The sequence below is a fragment of the Lampetra fluviatilis genome, chromosome 9 (assembly GCF_964198595.1).
Source record: "Lampetra fluviatilis chromosome 9, kcLamFluv1.1, whole genome shotgun sequence".
Classification (NCBI taxonomy): Eukaryota; Metazoa; Chordata; class Hyperoartia; order Petromyzontiformes; family Petromyzontidae; genus Lampetra; species Lampetra fluviatilis.
Window position 1 is genome coordinate 8,707,504 of NC_136283.1, and position 16,923 is coordinate 8,724,426.

General features: G+C 38.9%; 1 protein-coding gene across 3 annotated transcripts in view; it reads left to right on the forward strand.

The window, feature by feature from the left end:
* LOC144934185 (netrin receptor UNC5C-like) overlaps positions 1-16,923 on the forward strand; it is a 101,600-nt gene that overhangs the window by 69,519 nt on the left and 15,158 nt on the right. For 2 of the 3 annotated variants that reach the window (XM_078859747.1, XM_078859748.1), the window contains 8 exons: positions 1,487-1,654; positions 2,972-3,136; positions 8,665-8,859; positions 9,480-10,115; positions 10,484-10,571; positions 12,111-12,279; positions 13,366-13,602; positions 16,739-16,888. In XM_078859747.1, coding sequence (XP_078715873.1) covers positions 1,487-1,654; positions 2,972-3,136; positions 8,665-8,859; positions 9,480-10,115; positions 10,484-10,571; positions 12,111-12,279; positions 13,366-13,602; positions 16,739-16,888 — 1,808 coding nt within the window. The remainder of the gene's footprint in view (positions 1-1,486; positions 1,655-2,971; positions 3,137-8,664; positions 8,860-9,479; positions 10,116-10,483; positions 10,572-12,110; positions 12,280-13,365; positions 13,603-16,738; positions 16,889-16,923) is intronic. The other variant, XM_078859749.1, reaches the window with a different exon arrangement.

The window sequence follows — 16,923 nt, forward strand, 5'->3', positions numbered from 1 at the left end:
CCATAATGCATCGTGCACATTTGATATTTACTTTACAGATGGCTTTATTTATTAGTTCCTGAAAATTATAGGAGGTGTAAGCAACCACCTTTATATAACCATTTGCAGTGTATAGACATTCAGTAATAATACTGTTATTATAAATATTAAATTAGTTAACTGCAAATATTACTGGCACGGTACATGTATATGGAAGGCGCTTTATGTGTAGTGGTGCACTGGTTCACACACTGCATTATGAACCTGGCAACCTGAGTTTTATTCCCAACATCAGTGACATGGAATATGTAAACTGATCTTCGACCAACCTGCACTGACCAGCGTGGTGAAATATGGACGCATAACTACCATATTACCAATACGGTGTAGAGCAAACGTTCCATGTTATTGAAGTTAATATCTACCAAAAACAAACGGCAATCATTAGAAATGCTAATTTTAGCATGGCTGAACTGGTGAATGGATATACTGTCATGGGCATTCTTATTTGTTCTAAACAGTGAGCCTATACACGAGTACGTTTTATACACTTATAAGCAGTACTCTGCAATTTGTTTAACCATACCATATAGTATTTCGAATTTTAACTATGACAGGTATGGTTAAGGGTAGAATATCTGGCATATAGAAATGTACTATGAATGTTTACATTTGACTTGGCTCATGTAGACAGACTTTTGAACTTAATGCCAAGTACTTTTTTTTACATAATAAAATAATTTTCAACAGTCTCCAACAAGGTGTAATTAATTAATTAATATTTGCTAATGTAATTGTCCACTTGCAAAGTAAATGTATTATTTTGGCCACACCTGAAAATGGTCTTGCAATATTAAGTTGGAGCTTGTTATATCTGCTAATGAACCTGATTTTGGTTGCTCTTCCAATTTGTCTTTAAAGATTACTTTAATTTACCGTTATCTGTTTTCGGTGTTCTTGCTCTAGCCTTCAAAAAGCACACGCATGCACTGCAATACTTGTAAATTAATGTATAAATAAAATAATAATTGTGACTTTAATTAGGTACTTCAAGTTGCATGTGTTAATTATTTGGCATATGGAAAAGGACAGCTAATTGTACGGTCATGATAATTGTGTCCTAGTATCACTGTGTTGTCATTTAATTTTTTATTGAACTATACCAGTTTATTTCAGTTAAATTTTCATGCCCTGGGGTAATGGTTACCACACCGCACTTGCAATCCACAGGCTGCCGAATGGATTTGACCTCCCAGAGGTGACAGAAACAATCCCCTTGGCTCTGTTCATCCAGCAGCCCAAACGGGTACACCACAGTTGATTGGCAGGTTGCATGTGGTGGGGTAAAGTGTGGGTACTCATATCTCTGTCCAATATGTCTGGCTAGCATTGAAGAGCAGGCCACATCGCGTAGAGGGGCTGTCTAGAGTTCCGCCTAATGGAGTGATGGGAGGCTGCATCTATTCTGCAATCTTTACCTTAAGTTGAATATGGCTTCTCTCTGCAGTGAATGGGGGGTGGTCCCTGTGGACAGAGTGGTCGCCCTGTAACAGCAAGTGTGGCCGTGGCACCCAGAAGAGAACCAGGAGCTGCACCAATCCAGCCCCTCTCAACGGAGGGGCTGTGTGCAATGGGCAGGGTACTCAAAAGATCTCCTGCTCCACCATTTGTCCAGGTATACTTTCATGGTTTTTGTGATGATATCATTCTGGCCTGACACGGCTGGGTGGCAGTGTGGTTTAGAGTACCTGACTCACAATCATAAACATATGAGTTTAAATGCCATCGATTCAGCCTTTCATTTCAAGGAAAGAAATAGCCATGGCAATTATAGATAATTTAGCCTCTTCCATTGAAATGTTGAATTTCCTCCACTGCATCAGAGCCACCAACTGAGATACCTGCTATCTATTTACTCATTTTAAAATAAATAGACTGGTTTGTTGTGATTTTTTTATGCATACACAGCAACAATCCTGACAGCACACATAATGCAATGCAAATGAAAGGGAGAAAACAAGACTGAGTGTAAAAGCAGGTTATGGAAAATTCCCATAACCTCTTCATGGCCTAAGTACCAATAGCTTCAAGGGAAGATTTGGTGAGTTTGAAATACTGAAATGAGTAATCAGCTTCAAGGTGAATTCAAACAGCTTTTGGAAGTTGCATAACTGAATAATTCTACTGGGATTGTTAACCACCATGCGGCATTGCTACTGTTATTTTGATTCTCTCATCTGAATTCACAATTTTGCTCCAATACATTTAATGATAGGAATTTATGATGCTAATTGAAATGCTGTTTTGAATCAGAGGTTAATTAATTTCTAGAAATGATTATACTAATTTACATACTTTTCGTAAATTCTGCCTGAAAGGGTTGTCATGGTCATGGTGGTTTTGAGATATTCAATTTTGTGTGGGTGTGTGTGAAGAGCGGTAGTGTTGCGGTTAGCAACTTTAGTTCGATTTCCTCTCACAACCAACACGAGCGATGATTATCTGAACCAGTCTTGGTCCTCCCCTATACCGATTCAACCTCAAATAAGTACATGGTGTAAACATCACCACTAGGGAGACAAAGGCTGTCAGGAGTGATGCTGGCCACCCACACCCTCGTGTGCTGTGCTGGCCTTCATAGGTGCTCGCTTACACCACTTGCCCCAACAGTCTGCATTGGCTATAGAGGGGATCTGTGTATAATATATGACTTGCACAGATATGTATATTTTATGAGATGCAAAATGTAAATTTTAAGTAAATGTTCTGTGAACTTGCAAGATTAACATTACAGTGATTATTACGACAATATATACCTTTTGAAGCTGGGTTCTCTCTGTTTACATATTGCCAATGTTGGCGCAGTGATCCTGTGCTGTATAGGAAATGGATTTTCCTCTATGCACCCATTTGCACAAGTCATAACGCCATTCTGTGCTGTGTTCCGCGTGCCGTGTCGTCGTCCCGTCTGCTGTGCTGCGTGCCGTGGCAGTGGATGGCGGCTGGGTGGAGTGGAGCAAGTGGTCGACCTGTGGTCCCGACTGCACCCACTGGAGGAGCCGGGAGTGCTCCAACCCGGCCCCCGTCAACGGAGGCAAGGATTGCCACGGCTCTCCACTGCAGTCCCAGAACTGCTCTGACGCGCTCTGCATACAAAGTGAGACAATCATATTAATACATTTTTGCAATAATCAAAGTTACAGGTGCATTTGCAACTCTTGTTTTTTTATATATATGGGGGACATTATTTACAAATGGCAGACTCTGCCATGGTGTAATGGCTGTGAACGCCAGCAGTGTACATGGGTACAACACAGTTAGTCGATCAGCAGCTTGTGTGTATTAGGGTAAAAATGGGTACTCATATGTTTTGTTAAACGTCTGGTCAGTGTGGAAGATGAGACCAAATACAAAATACCTTCCAGGGGGGCTTTCGAGAGCCTTCTAGAGAGGGGGGGCTCTCTAGAGCTCTCTAGAGCCCCCCTCTAGTCGAGGCCCTTCTGACAGCAGTGGTGTGAGTGAACAATGGCTGGGCTCTGCACATTTACCTTTTATTTATAAATAAGCAGTCCTGCATTATATCAGTTTTTAATTAATCGTGACATAACAAACCAAATCAATGACATGTTGTCAATAATGAAACAGTTTTTTAATGCATTCGCCGAAAATAGATCAAATCTTGCCATAATTTATATTGCCAATTAGTGGCAAGTGCATATAAAATAAAATAGCTGTGAACTGCAATTAAGCATGATTATGTGGGTATCCTGATTACACAAGGGGGAGCCAAAATAGTTGTATGCATTAAATTGTTATTGCATGCATTTATTAGTCTAGAGAGTGTATTACCTCTGATTGTGGGATGCTGATAAATCTACTGCTAAATGTGCTCATGTATTAAATCGTCCATCTGATCCGCAGTTATCTTTACGCACCACACTTTAAGCAGATGCTAATATTCCCACTCTTGATTGTCTATGCAATCACACCCATGTTATCAGCTCAACTTCGGCAGCATATGAGATTGATAGAATGACAGAATGGATTCTGCATTAATCATTGAAGTCTATGGAAATGCGAAATGCTCTTGAGGTGTTCATATAGCAGCATCCGTACGGCTCACCCACGATCCGGCATGCGTACGTTCCAGCAGAGCAAATTATAATTTTTCACTGGTAATGCTTTGTAACATTTTCATTGAAATAAAAAAAAGTACAAGAAACATAATTTTATAAACGCATTCTGTTGAACATTGATTGTATATTTTTACATGGGCAAAAATTATTTGCCAGTATAATGGATGATTTATCAAGCAACTTCATGAGGTTTTTTTTATACCCGTCACGGTTGCGTAATGGTATATTTAAAATTATCCATCAAGCATTCAGTAGATTGATGTTTACATAAACACATTTCGAATTATTAATTTGATGGCTAACATGATGAGTGCAGCATAATACAAATTTGCCTGTGTTTGTAATTCACACCTTCATGAAATATGTTTCTATCATTAGCACAGTAGAGGATATTTTTTAGAGAAAGTTCCACGACTGAGCATTTTATTCATAATTATGAGAAAATGATTCCTGTTATATGTTAATGCACTAAACTCCACAGAGTTTCCAGAGTGAATGCACTAAAATCACAGGTGACATTTAAAAAATAACATGACAAAACTAATCAAAACATGTATTGTTTTTGTTTTTCAAATAATCTGATGACAATGAAGAATTATGTAATGTGGGGATGACATAATGAAACTTGTCCTGGGCTTCCATTAAAGTCTGTTCTTTAGTTTGAGTTCAATATTTGTAGAGGCAGCAGTATCTTTCCTAAAATGTTTGCTTAGTGCTACTCGATATAAATTGTATACAATAGTCCAGGTATCTTATATTGTTGGTCACTCAACATCATGTGTGTTGGGTCAAGTGAATATGCACTCAGCACCACTTTGCTCCTCTATCCACTGAGGCATTTATGAAAAAGTTCAGCCTCTAAAAACTAGAACGCATTGCATGGCACATTCTATGAGAAAAGTGTTTTATGAAAGACCGTATAACTTAGCTGCACTATGTGTCAATAATACGAAAATAATGCGTAAATAAGACAGAGTCTGAATGTCTACTCGACAGACCTGCTCTCCACCTGAGGACGGCTGCTTGCGTTGTGGCCGAAACGTCGTGAGAATTATTTTATTATGTTTTATTTTTATTATTTTATTATTTCCATTCTACGTGACTTTACCGAAAGAACCAAGAAGATGAATCCCTGCAGTCATGAAAGCTTTAAATCGAAATACCTCACCTGTTTATTGTGCAATATTCCTTGAGGACCCTGCACTCGTTCTCTGCAAAATTGATGTAATTGTCTTTGTTTTGCTATTGCTGTGCTCACACACCACGGATCCTCCTTGTAGAATAGCTTGGAAACTGGATAATCGGGATCATCATCCGTGCAACAAATAAAATAAACTTAAACTTAAAAGTGCGCATGATCCTTCAACCCTTGAGTCCAAATCCCTGGATTGCAAGCATGTGACACACCTTAGTGAAAATTATAATGTAAAATTTATTCAGTGGAAGCTGTTAAAAAATCCTGCTTACTTTAAAAAAAATGCATGAAAAAAGTTATTTTTGTTACACTGTTTTGCCAATTAAGCCATGAAATTAAGTGTTTTCACTTTAGGATTAGCAGAGTGGTGGCCACAGTAGAGATCGTTAAACACAATAATGTAGGTTTCTAACAAGGATTAGAATGCAAGTTCCAGTTGATGTAATGGCTTTCGTGATAATTACATAAGTGCTATGGCAATTGTCCTCATTCCTTAAAGTGTAATTCCTCAATCCTCAATTGTCCATCTTTTCACATCCACTACAGTAACTGGCTTTAAAGTATTGAGGTCATCTATTTAGGCCACCACAACCCACTAATGTTTTCTTTTGAGTTATTTTCAAATTGCAATTGTGATCCAGGGCTGTATTCCGTAATTCAATCGCAATATGAAGCTGTTTGCAAGCATTGTACAACTCGTTAAAGGCAACTTTAATCTCGTGCTACATAAATGAGCATTGGTGACATGTTACGAATTGCATGTGCACACTAATATTGATCCATATCGGAATATCAGTTTCCTATACATGAATAACATTTGAATGCATAAATCATGCAATTCCGAATTTTATATGCAATTGAATTCTCAATACTATCTGAAACGCACAAGTAAAGATTTTAAGTATAGTGGTTTTTAAAATAATATAAATTGTTATTCAAAGTAAAGTGGCACTGGTATAAAATTGTGCAAAATAAAACCGTCAATTGTAGCTCGAGGCACGCAATTGAATGGCTTTATAATGGCCGTCATTGCAACTGCCATGTACCGGTGGCCTTTACCTGGTATAACATAAAATAATTGTTTACGTGTGCTTCACATGCAAGAATATTGATGCTCATAACGTGACTTCTTGATACCAATGGCTGCTTTTTGGATGCATTGAAGCATTGTAATGCTCAGTATAATAGTTGTTTCCACTGTGCATTGAAACGTATACCCTGGATTTCCAAATATTGTACTTTGTGTGCAATATGATGGATGAACAAATGCATATTTCATGCGACGGTGATAAAGTCCCTAAATACGTGCAAGAGCATATCTTGTGGCCATCTTTGTGAATGTATTACATGCCGAAAAGCAAGACATTTTGCTGTACTAAGGTTAAACAATTTGACTTAAAGCTTTCATAAACATTTTGCCAACACAAGCCATAGGTTCTCAGAGCTGCAGTGGCATCTTCATGACAAGCTACTTTGCCCCGTTACCACGATAGTATCGCACAATGTCACAAAATCCCCGGAGAAGTTGTCAACCCCCAGTAATAGTCACAAAGCATTTTTTATGAAGGTACAGTGGCTTATTAATATTATTACTTGCCTCATTCATTGTTTTATGTGTTTATTTATTGACTTGCATATTAGTATGTCACCAGACCATTATGGTCTTTGTTGGGATAAAAAAAAATATCATGTGCTTTGTGAGTGTTTCTTTTTTGCCAAATAGATAATGGATGAATTATTTTGTTGTCAAGTATTTCTAGTTATAATAGACAATTTTACAATAATGGATTTTGACAGCAATGAAGAATGGCCTTCTGTTATAGAAGATTAAGTCAAATGTTTTTTAATATCCTTGTTAGAGAATCCAGGGCTTGTTGGTAAATTGATTAAACAATTGACTCACCCAGCTGGGAGGCTGTTCACCATAAAATTATATCTTATATGAGCAAATCTAACAATAATGTTGATTATGATTTGATTATGATGTAAGAATAGTATACTATAGTAATCTAAAAACAATATAGTGTCTATTGTTCACACTATTTAATGTATAAATGCACCTGCCACATTATATATATATTTCATATGAATACGATATGTTTTCTATTCTACCAAAGAGTCTGCCTGCTTATCTGATGCTGTCAAGCACGTAATGGTCACAAAATATGTGATGCTTTTACTTGCTTCGTTTATTAATTTATATTTGCCTGCAACAAACATTAATAAGTGGCATTGTTGGCCAAGAACAACTCGTCAGATAAAGAGATTGTGGTCTAGTGGGAATTGGGTGTGCAGATGTCCCCACTACCAGTTGGCAAAATTACATCCTCCTCTTGATCCAGTCACCTCTCACTTCCACCACTGCAGTCAAGCCTCATCCCTATAGATGTGTTAAGGTTGGCTGTTGCTGCAATCGTTTTCACAAGAGAAAGAAACGTGCGTCATGGCCACTGATAATCCAGCCCTGGCTTGCATACAGACAGCAGATTGCATAATCGTAGTTTCATAATTGCCCTCTCACTTCCCCTCCACATCCTAAAATAAGGTCTACCTTTACAATTGCCCACCCTTTCCTCTTGGCCCCAAGGGGATTTTTTGGATGGACCGCTAACTTGATGAATTTCCGGTAACAGGGTGTTGTTCATTTGGAGATGAGCAGGAGCTGAATATCATTATAATCTATAGACCCTTCAGCATTTTCGGTATCGTAAGTTTTAGACATTAATATTGCAAAGCATGTATTTTTTTATTTGCTGCTTCCATGGATGACTTAATAGAACAAGTAACTGACATTACTTGTTTGGAAATATGTTCATGCTTGTTCCTGCAAAGGCATTATTGAAATGACTTTGCGCACGTTTGGCTGTGCGCATGTTTCACAAAGGTACAACATCACAATTTGCTGTTTACTGCAAACCAGACCCGCTGCGAACCAGCCGTAAACTCATTGAGCGCCACATTTACACCACACTGCTCAGAACTCACACCTCCGATTAGCATGGTCGGCTACAACATACATACATACAGACACAAATAAATGTGCTTTTCAAAATGTTCCTAGAAATGTTAAAACTTGACAAACTGAGAGTCAACTCGAACTCTCGTCAACACAAGGCCACTGCAGGGGTGAACCAAATGCTGTCTGCCTCATTTCACAGCACTGTTTTCACAGTTCCCTTGTTAATATACACTTCTCCAGCCATACTAAATAAATAACACAAATTACCCATTATTGCCTTATTGTTGTGTTATTGCCATTCCCTGGCGTGTATTGCAAAGAGAGTGGAGTGTGCACTGGATTGTCATCGTTATTATGACCGTTTATTCCTCTTTTATATTCCCTGTGTGTGGCAGCTTCAGAGGCTGGAGATGAGGTCGCCTTGTATGCCGGTGTGGCTGTAGCCCTCGTGATATCTGTCGGGGTGGTGTTGGTTGCGTCCTTTGTTCTGTATCGACGACGTCGTCAAGAATATGGCTCTGACATCATCGACTCAGCCTCGGCCCTAACCGGTGGATTCCGTCCCGTCAATCAAAAAGCTGGTAGAAACGGTGAGCTTCTGTGATGGTTTATTTTTCTCAAGATCTATTCTTGTATTCCGTTGCTTTTTATTATTTGCTTTCATTTATTTTGTCTAATTTAAAAATGCTTAAACGCATTAATAGCTTTAGAAAATGTAAAAAGAAAATTGTAACCAATATAAATCAACAAATAGTATGTTAATTCGTTTCATAACATTTTGTAAATAATAAATGGATCTTTCTTGCCTCTTAATTAATGTAGATATGTAGTTTTCTGCTTCCTGATTTAATTAGCTACACCACAAAGTTAACAAGGCTTCTTCAAATGAAAGTAATGCTCTTAATTATTTCATATCAAACTTCAATGGGTGCTTAATTATAGCTCAAATTATTAATTGGTACAGCTGATTAATCTTTTGCCAATTCTTGTTGAGGCCACATTAAACCATTCTGGCCAAATAATTGCCTTGTAATTATTATAATTAAATATAATTATAATTATTGAATATTAAATAATTGCCTTGTAATTCCCTTGTAATTAAAGAATTGCCTTGTAATTATTTCACTGTACTAGCATTTTGCGATCTAATCTGTTGGAGGACTGAATGCACATTACAAAATAATGTTTTTGTTTACATTCTTCTAAGCAGATGATTCTCATTTACTGAGGACTGCCATTCAGCCTGACCTCACAGCCTCGGTTGGGACGTTTCCTCAGCCCGTTTATCCTGTGCACAATGCCACCCATAAAATACAAATGACTCACTCTCCATTACTGGAGCCATTGCCTGGCCACAAGATAAAGGTTTGCAGCTCCTCCGTGCTCGCCTCCACTGACAACGAAGGCGATGAAAGTGTTGGACCATCACCAAAAAGGTCAGGATTACAAAAATGCTCTGCCACGCTGACAGGATTTGGCACAATGCAATCGCCTAGAAGAACGCACCTTCACGTTGACTTATCCAGCTTGGGGACTCACCATTCCACGAAGAGTTCGCTGGAAACGCAGGCCCCTGAAGCTGACTCTGGAAGCCTTACCGATTTCAGTACAAGTACCTCTCCTAAAAGGACCTTGCGTCAAGGAGTAAGCTCCGAAGCACATTTGGACAGCTTGTCTCGCATGCATGGAGCAAGGCAACCCAATAAAATGATCCAACATCACACTTTGGATTTGGCACCAACAGAAACGTGTCTTGACAATAACGAGATGCACCAAGTTGGGCCGGACACGACTGTATTTGGGACATTCTGCTGTCTTGGTGGACGTCTGACCATCGCACACTCTGGTAAAGTACTTTTCTTTCATCATATTTTGTTTATAAATAATCAACTGCATGTAGCTGCGGATTTACATATAAAAGTTGTGTCCCTTTAATTGATGTAGTACGTTTCACATGTTTCTGTTTGAGAAAGGAATAAAGCAATGCATTAATGTTTGCGAATAATTCATTGACCAAATGAGATGTATCTTGTTATAGTTTCTACCTTTTTTATTATTCCATTTAATCCTTTATAATATAAGGTAAAACATAGGTATTAAGCTGTTTTAAAGCATGGTCTAGTTTTCATATTCTATATTTTCTTGTATGGATCTGTCCTTCAAACTTTTGAACTATGATTGTCATTTATCCCGTGTATGTGTTCTTTTTCTCAGGAGTGAGTTTGTTAGTACCACCAGGGGCTATTCCACCAGGCCAGTTCTACCAGATGTACATCACCATCCACAGAGAAAAGGAGAAAAGGCAAGATGCCAATACTGACTTCTTTGTGCAGTATTTCAAGAGCAATCCACTTAGCGTTGCTTTTAGTATCACATGCCTGAGAGATGTTCGAATGTCGAAACTGCATGTTCATATATTTCTCTTCTAAAAATCTATACGTATATTTTTTGCTACTTAAAGCAAATATATTTACCAAATGTACATTTATATTTTTGACCTTCAGGAAAATTACAAGAAAAATATGCCAATGTAAATAATTAGAGAATAACAGAAATAGGTCATAGCTAAATAGTGGATGTTAGATTATATTTATTTTAATCACCTGGAAATAGCCTTTGAAAGCACAACTATTTAACATTACAAAAAGCAAATACATTTATTATTTGTTTAAGTAAACAAAATGTACATATTTACGACTAAAACATGATTCTTTGTCCTGCAATTAGTTGCAGTAACAATTGACATAACGAATCTAATAATTAGATTTATTATAACTTATAAGTGACACAATGCAAATTATAATTCCTACGAATAAAATTACAATGCGTGGTTTTGTTAAACATCCAGATGAAGAAAAAAACCATTGCCACATTGTTAAATGGCAGTGAAATCCAATCCAAGAAGCCTTTGCTAAATAAAGGCATGTGGCTTGATCCTCACCACTGATGGCACGAGATGTCATGGTGAGATATGTTAGAAACTATAGTAACAGATAATCTTAAATATTGACCTAAAGCTTTCATGACTGCAGGAATTCATATTCTTTGGGTCTTTTGGTAAAATCGTGTAGATAGGTTCAAAGAAAATAACAAAAAAACTACAGTTTTATAACAAAAAAACTACAGTTTTTTGTTATTTTCTTTTAACCTATCTAAAATAACCAAAAAAACTGCAGTTTAAATAACAAAAAAACTGTAAGCAGACAATGTTGGCAAGTTGTCTACACAGCTGTGGCCTTTATCTAATTTAAACTGCCCACAGCTGGAGCCACTGTTTCCTCATCACAATGTCTTGGCGAAATTCACAAAATTACGATTACGTGGCATGCCAAAGCACATATTGTTCACATTCAATAAAAATAATAGATTGGATGCATGACATAGTAAATGTAGCATCGACCATACCTAAGACTAGTCAGTACCTGTAAATATTCTACTTGCTTTAAGAAAAAATATTCTTCACTGCCACACCCAGTTACGTTTGATAACTACTCACCAAAACTGATGTGCCGTTTGGCTCAGGATATTTCGAATATGATTTCTTGTCATTGTTTCACAGAACACTTTTGGGTATATATATCTATTTTTATCCAGGAAATGTATATGATGTATTTGATAAGATGGGCTCTCTGAAGCTGCATCTTGAAGAGAGGCCCTTCCTCCAGCAGTACACCATCAGTGCATTGTAGGACTGCACCTTTTTATTTGATGACAGGAAATATCAATATGGGATCATAAGTGCCACATAGTAAGATTTGAAGCAATTGATGAAAAAATAAAACACTTAGCAGTGTGTCGTTATATCAGTCAACAGGGAGTGTTTGTGTGTATGTGTTCACAGGCCAGTGCTTGAGAACAGCCAGACCCTGCTGAGCCCTGTGGTGTCATGCGGGGCCCCCAGCGTCCCCCTTCTCTCCCCTGTCATCCTCTCCCTCCGCCACTGCGCAGAGCTCAGCCCGGAGGACTGGGCCCTCAGCCTCAAGCGGCAGCTCGCCTCGGGCCCCTGGGAGGTGACAGCTCACAGCCCCATGCTGATATTACGCATGCAAATTATACACGCGTCAGTGCACATTACTACGGGTTTTTTTTGAGTCGCACAGAGAAACGTCGCTATTGGTTGATTCACGGCTGTAGCTAGGCTACCAGGGCACTGAGGTCTTGCAGATAGTGGTGTTGGTACAGTAGGGTCAGTCTTTGTGCAGGAGTAATAGGTTTGTTTTGTACATCTCAGATTACTAACTTGGGTTCTCTGTGAAAATGGCATGGTTGTAATTGCAGCCATGTGTTGTATGTATTTTGTTTAGTTAGAAATGATGCCTGTCATGGTGACATATTCAATGGTGTTTGTTCACTGTGGCTACAATAATTTAGATAAACCCCTTGGACATGTTTCGGCCCAAATAATTAAGGCAGAATAGTTGAAAGTAAGGTTAAAAAATAAAGTCTAATAATTTTCTACTTGAGATTTTTTTTTACAAGTGGCTAAGCAACGTTTGTAAATATTTTTTTTTATATATTGATAGCATTTAGATCTCAGCACGTTTTCTTCCAGCTTACAAACACTTTATTTCTCAATGCATGCGAATTATTCTTAAAATGCCCAGCTGGTAACAATGCTTATGAAAAATGCAATTCATCTTCACCAGATAAACCCAATAAAGTAGAGGCATTATTTGCCTTTCTTAATTCTCCCCTCCTGGATTGATTTTTTAAATAGTTTTTTTAAAATTGTAATTCCAACATGAGCCTGGTACAGAGCATAAACTCTAACAAAGCGAGGGGGCACAGAAACTCACATGGACAAGAGTCCTAAACTCAATTACCCTTGGGTTTAGGGGAGGACAAAAATCGGGTCCTCACTGCCCACCCAGGTGGAGACCTTGAGCGGGGTAGCATGGATTTTTATATGGGGAAGGGAAGATGAGGGAAGAATAGAAGTAAGGGGATATAAGGGATGGGTAGAGAATGAGGAGGGCACCGTTTGGAATGAAGGAAAAAACATCTTCAAAGGTTATTGGTGAACCAAGTATTTGGCTTTGAAACCTGACCAGACTTGATCGGATAACGTGCTAGATGACCGTGCATGGGCATTGCAGGAGGTGCTGAGGCTGGGCGAGGAGCCTGCACGGCCGCCGTGCTGCCACTGGCAGCTGGAGGAGCGGGTGTGCCACGTGCTCACAGAGACACCGGGCACGTACGCCGTGCTGGGGGAGGCGCTCGGCCCGGCGGCTGTCAAGCGGCTGAGGCTGGCGGCGTTCGCGCCCAGCGTGTGCCCCTCCCTGGAGTACAGCCTGCGCCTCTACTGCCTCAACGACGACACCGAGTCCCTCATGGTGAGAGCCGCTCCCTTCCGAGGATTACGCCCACCACCAGCACTGCTGCTCATCTTGTCTGTGAATTACCGTTGCCATCTCCTTGAGATGCATAAAAAACCAGCAAGCAAGGAAGAATGTCTCACAATATCGCAGGGAGAACGACGTGTGAATGCATTGTTTTAAGGGGTATATTGTTACGTAACTGAAAAACTAAGTTTGTTTTATATCCTGGTAAGACTAATATCTTGGGAATATTCCCCATGTCAGCTACCTCAAAAAGAGGACAACCTGGGAAAACCAGGATATGTTGCAACCATACTGTGGGCCTGTGAACCAATTGATTTAGCTAAGATAGATGATGGATGGAACAAATCTCTGACTGTAATTTGAAGTCACGGCCTTCCAATTGCGAGTCACACCTTCTAACCACACGTGCCACACCTGCCTCCCGGCTGCATACTGTGTTAATTATATTCTGGTTATTGCTGCGTGGGGGCAGGCTACTATGTTCTCCACTCATCTTATAGCACAGTTTGAGCAGGATGGACTTGGTTTCGTGACAACAATTCAAATGGTAATGTCACACCTGTGAATTGTAATTTAAAGCTCAGTGAACACAAACACAGCGTTTCATTGTTACAATAACTTTAAATATAAAAGTGGCCTCTATGTCAATACAACATCTTTACCTTTGTGAGATATAATTCCAATAACAAATGCTCTTTTTGATGTTATGATAAATGATTGTATGATTAACTTTGTATAAGTCATGATGTTAAGTTGCTCCAAAAATAGGATTGTTTTCAAGGCAATATTGCATATAATTGTATTTTGGCATTCGCATTTACTACCTTTTCAAACTATTAGAATTTAAAGTGTTTCCTGTGATTCGTATTTTTCGAGTATTTTCTATTATTGCAAAGTGAAAATATATCTTTAAAAAAGCATTATTTTTGGTATTTAAACATACAAAAATCACACCATAAAATGTGGTGTATACACGGGGTTACATCAACATATAAATGTGGGACAGTGTTTTAGGATTTTTGACGTAATCAAGTTTATATGCATCACTGCAAATTACATTATGTTCATTGCTGACATTTGTATGTTGATTCCCCCGTGGGGTAGCCCATTTGGGTATTTCAGTCACGTAAAAGTGTTTTACTTGCTGCCCTTATAGTATCTTATTAAGGATAATAAATGAAGTTTGCAAAGATTGGCATGCGACATGACCACCCAAATCATTAGTTAATGTTTTGCAGCATGCTAATTTATTTACTCTAAAAATGTAGCTATTACAGAAAGAGATTTGTTTGCAAAACCACTGTTTAACTTTTGTGCATTTTACTAATTGCTCCTAAATGGGATATGAACTAAATACAACGTGAATAGGTTTCCCCTATTATCTGGCAACAAAACAGGTGTTAAAATGTTAAAACACCAAACTGAAACCTTTTACAAAGAATCATGTCTGCATTAACCACAATACTTGTGGTCAGAATGCAAACAAAAACATACTTTGATAATATATGCATTGTCTTTGAAACTGATTGGTCCACACCAGAGACAGCTTTATTTTGAGCCTAGTCTCAAACAGTGTTAGACCAGAGGACGCCAAAAGGCGTACAGCACAAAAACAATGCACTATCAGAGTAATGAGAGCTCGGGGTGAGCATCTACATCATGGGACCTCCTTTTCCAGTACCAAAATCTGAGAATAGGTTTTTCCTTTTTTTCTGGCAACAAAACAGGTGTTAAGATGTTAAAACACCAAACTAAAACCTTTTACAAGGAATCATGTCTGCATTAACCACAATACTTGTGGTCAGAATGCAAACAAAAACATACTCTGATAAGAAAGCTGTCTCTGGTGTGGACCAATCAGTTTCAAAGACAATGCATATATTATCAGAGTATGTTTTTTGTTTGCATTCTGACCTCAAGTATAGTGGTTAATGCAGACATGATTCCTTGTAAAAGGTTTCAGTTTGGTGTTTTAACATCTTAACACCTATTTAGTGATTTGACATTGTGAATGTTTTAATTTACATAGATTGTCTTGTCTTCGTAAAATGAAATTGGCAACTGAAAACATTCGAAATTGATTGTATAATTTGGTTCCTTACATGAATTGGTAGATATTTACTTTCTATACGCTTGATAATGTGTTGAACTATTATGTTTCTGTCGTGTTTTGTTAGAATTTATATGTTTTGCAGTGACATGCGCTTTATCCAATTATAGAGCTTAAATTAAATTCAATGCATCGTTTGCTACCTGGCCCATCCACACTACTTGGCTGCACTTTACATAATTTGAAATGATTGCCTCCAGCAATGATAATGACTAATATCATGAATATGAGAGAACTGTATGCCAACCTGGTATTTATGGTACGTGCATATGCATATATATGCAACATTTATTTTTAAAAAATATATTCACTGCTCGTTGTAGGCCTACTCATGCTGTGTTGGTCATGAGGGTTGGTTGACCATACTTTATCATACTAATCAGTGCAGTTTGGTGAGAGGGCAACCCATGACCAGTTCAATATAATTCGTCATGCATAGGCATGCTTACATCTGCATGCATTAAGATATGCATTCGCACATGTGTGTATGTGTGCTTTTATTTGTGTCTGTGCATGTATGTGCACGATTGAAAATGCATGCATGCATGTGTGCCCGTGTGTGGGAGTGGTAGTATTTTGGCTCACGTACTACGATACAACACTTGCGACCTGAGTTTGATTCCCGCTCATGGCCAACATTGGTGACGAACATCCAAACCAGTCCTGGCCTTCTCCTAGGTCAACTCAGCCTTAAACAAGTACCTGGTGCAGTGTGTAAACACCAGCACTGGGGAGACAAAGGCGGGCAGGCATGATTTCAAGCAACAACAGCAACAGCCGCCATTCTCCACGAAGTGGCGGTGACGTCATGGCGCTTGTGCCAGGCTACGTGTACTTAGATCTGGTTGCTAGCGACACCACACTTTCGTGTACCATGCCAGCCTATAAATACGGGTGAAGAGCACTGGCCCCAATTGTCTGTTGAGGCTGTACAGAAGATAGTTGTATTTGGATTCATTTGTGTGCACTCTTGCACGTGGGTGAACGCGTGTGTGTGGATGCGTACGGGACATGCAGGAGGTAGTGGAGCTGGAGAAGCAGCTGGGAGGCCGTCTGCTGGAGGAACCCACGACCCTGCACTTCAAAGCCAACTCAGGCAACCTGAGGCTCTCGATCCACGCCATCCCAGACGTCCTCTGGACTAACAAGCTGCTCAACACGTTCCAGGTTGTGAATGAACCTATTAGTGTTTGTTTTGTTTT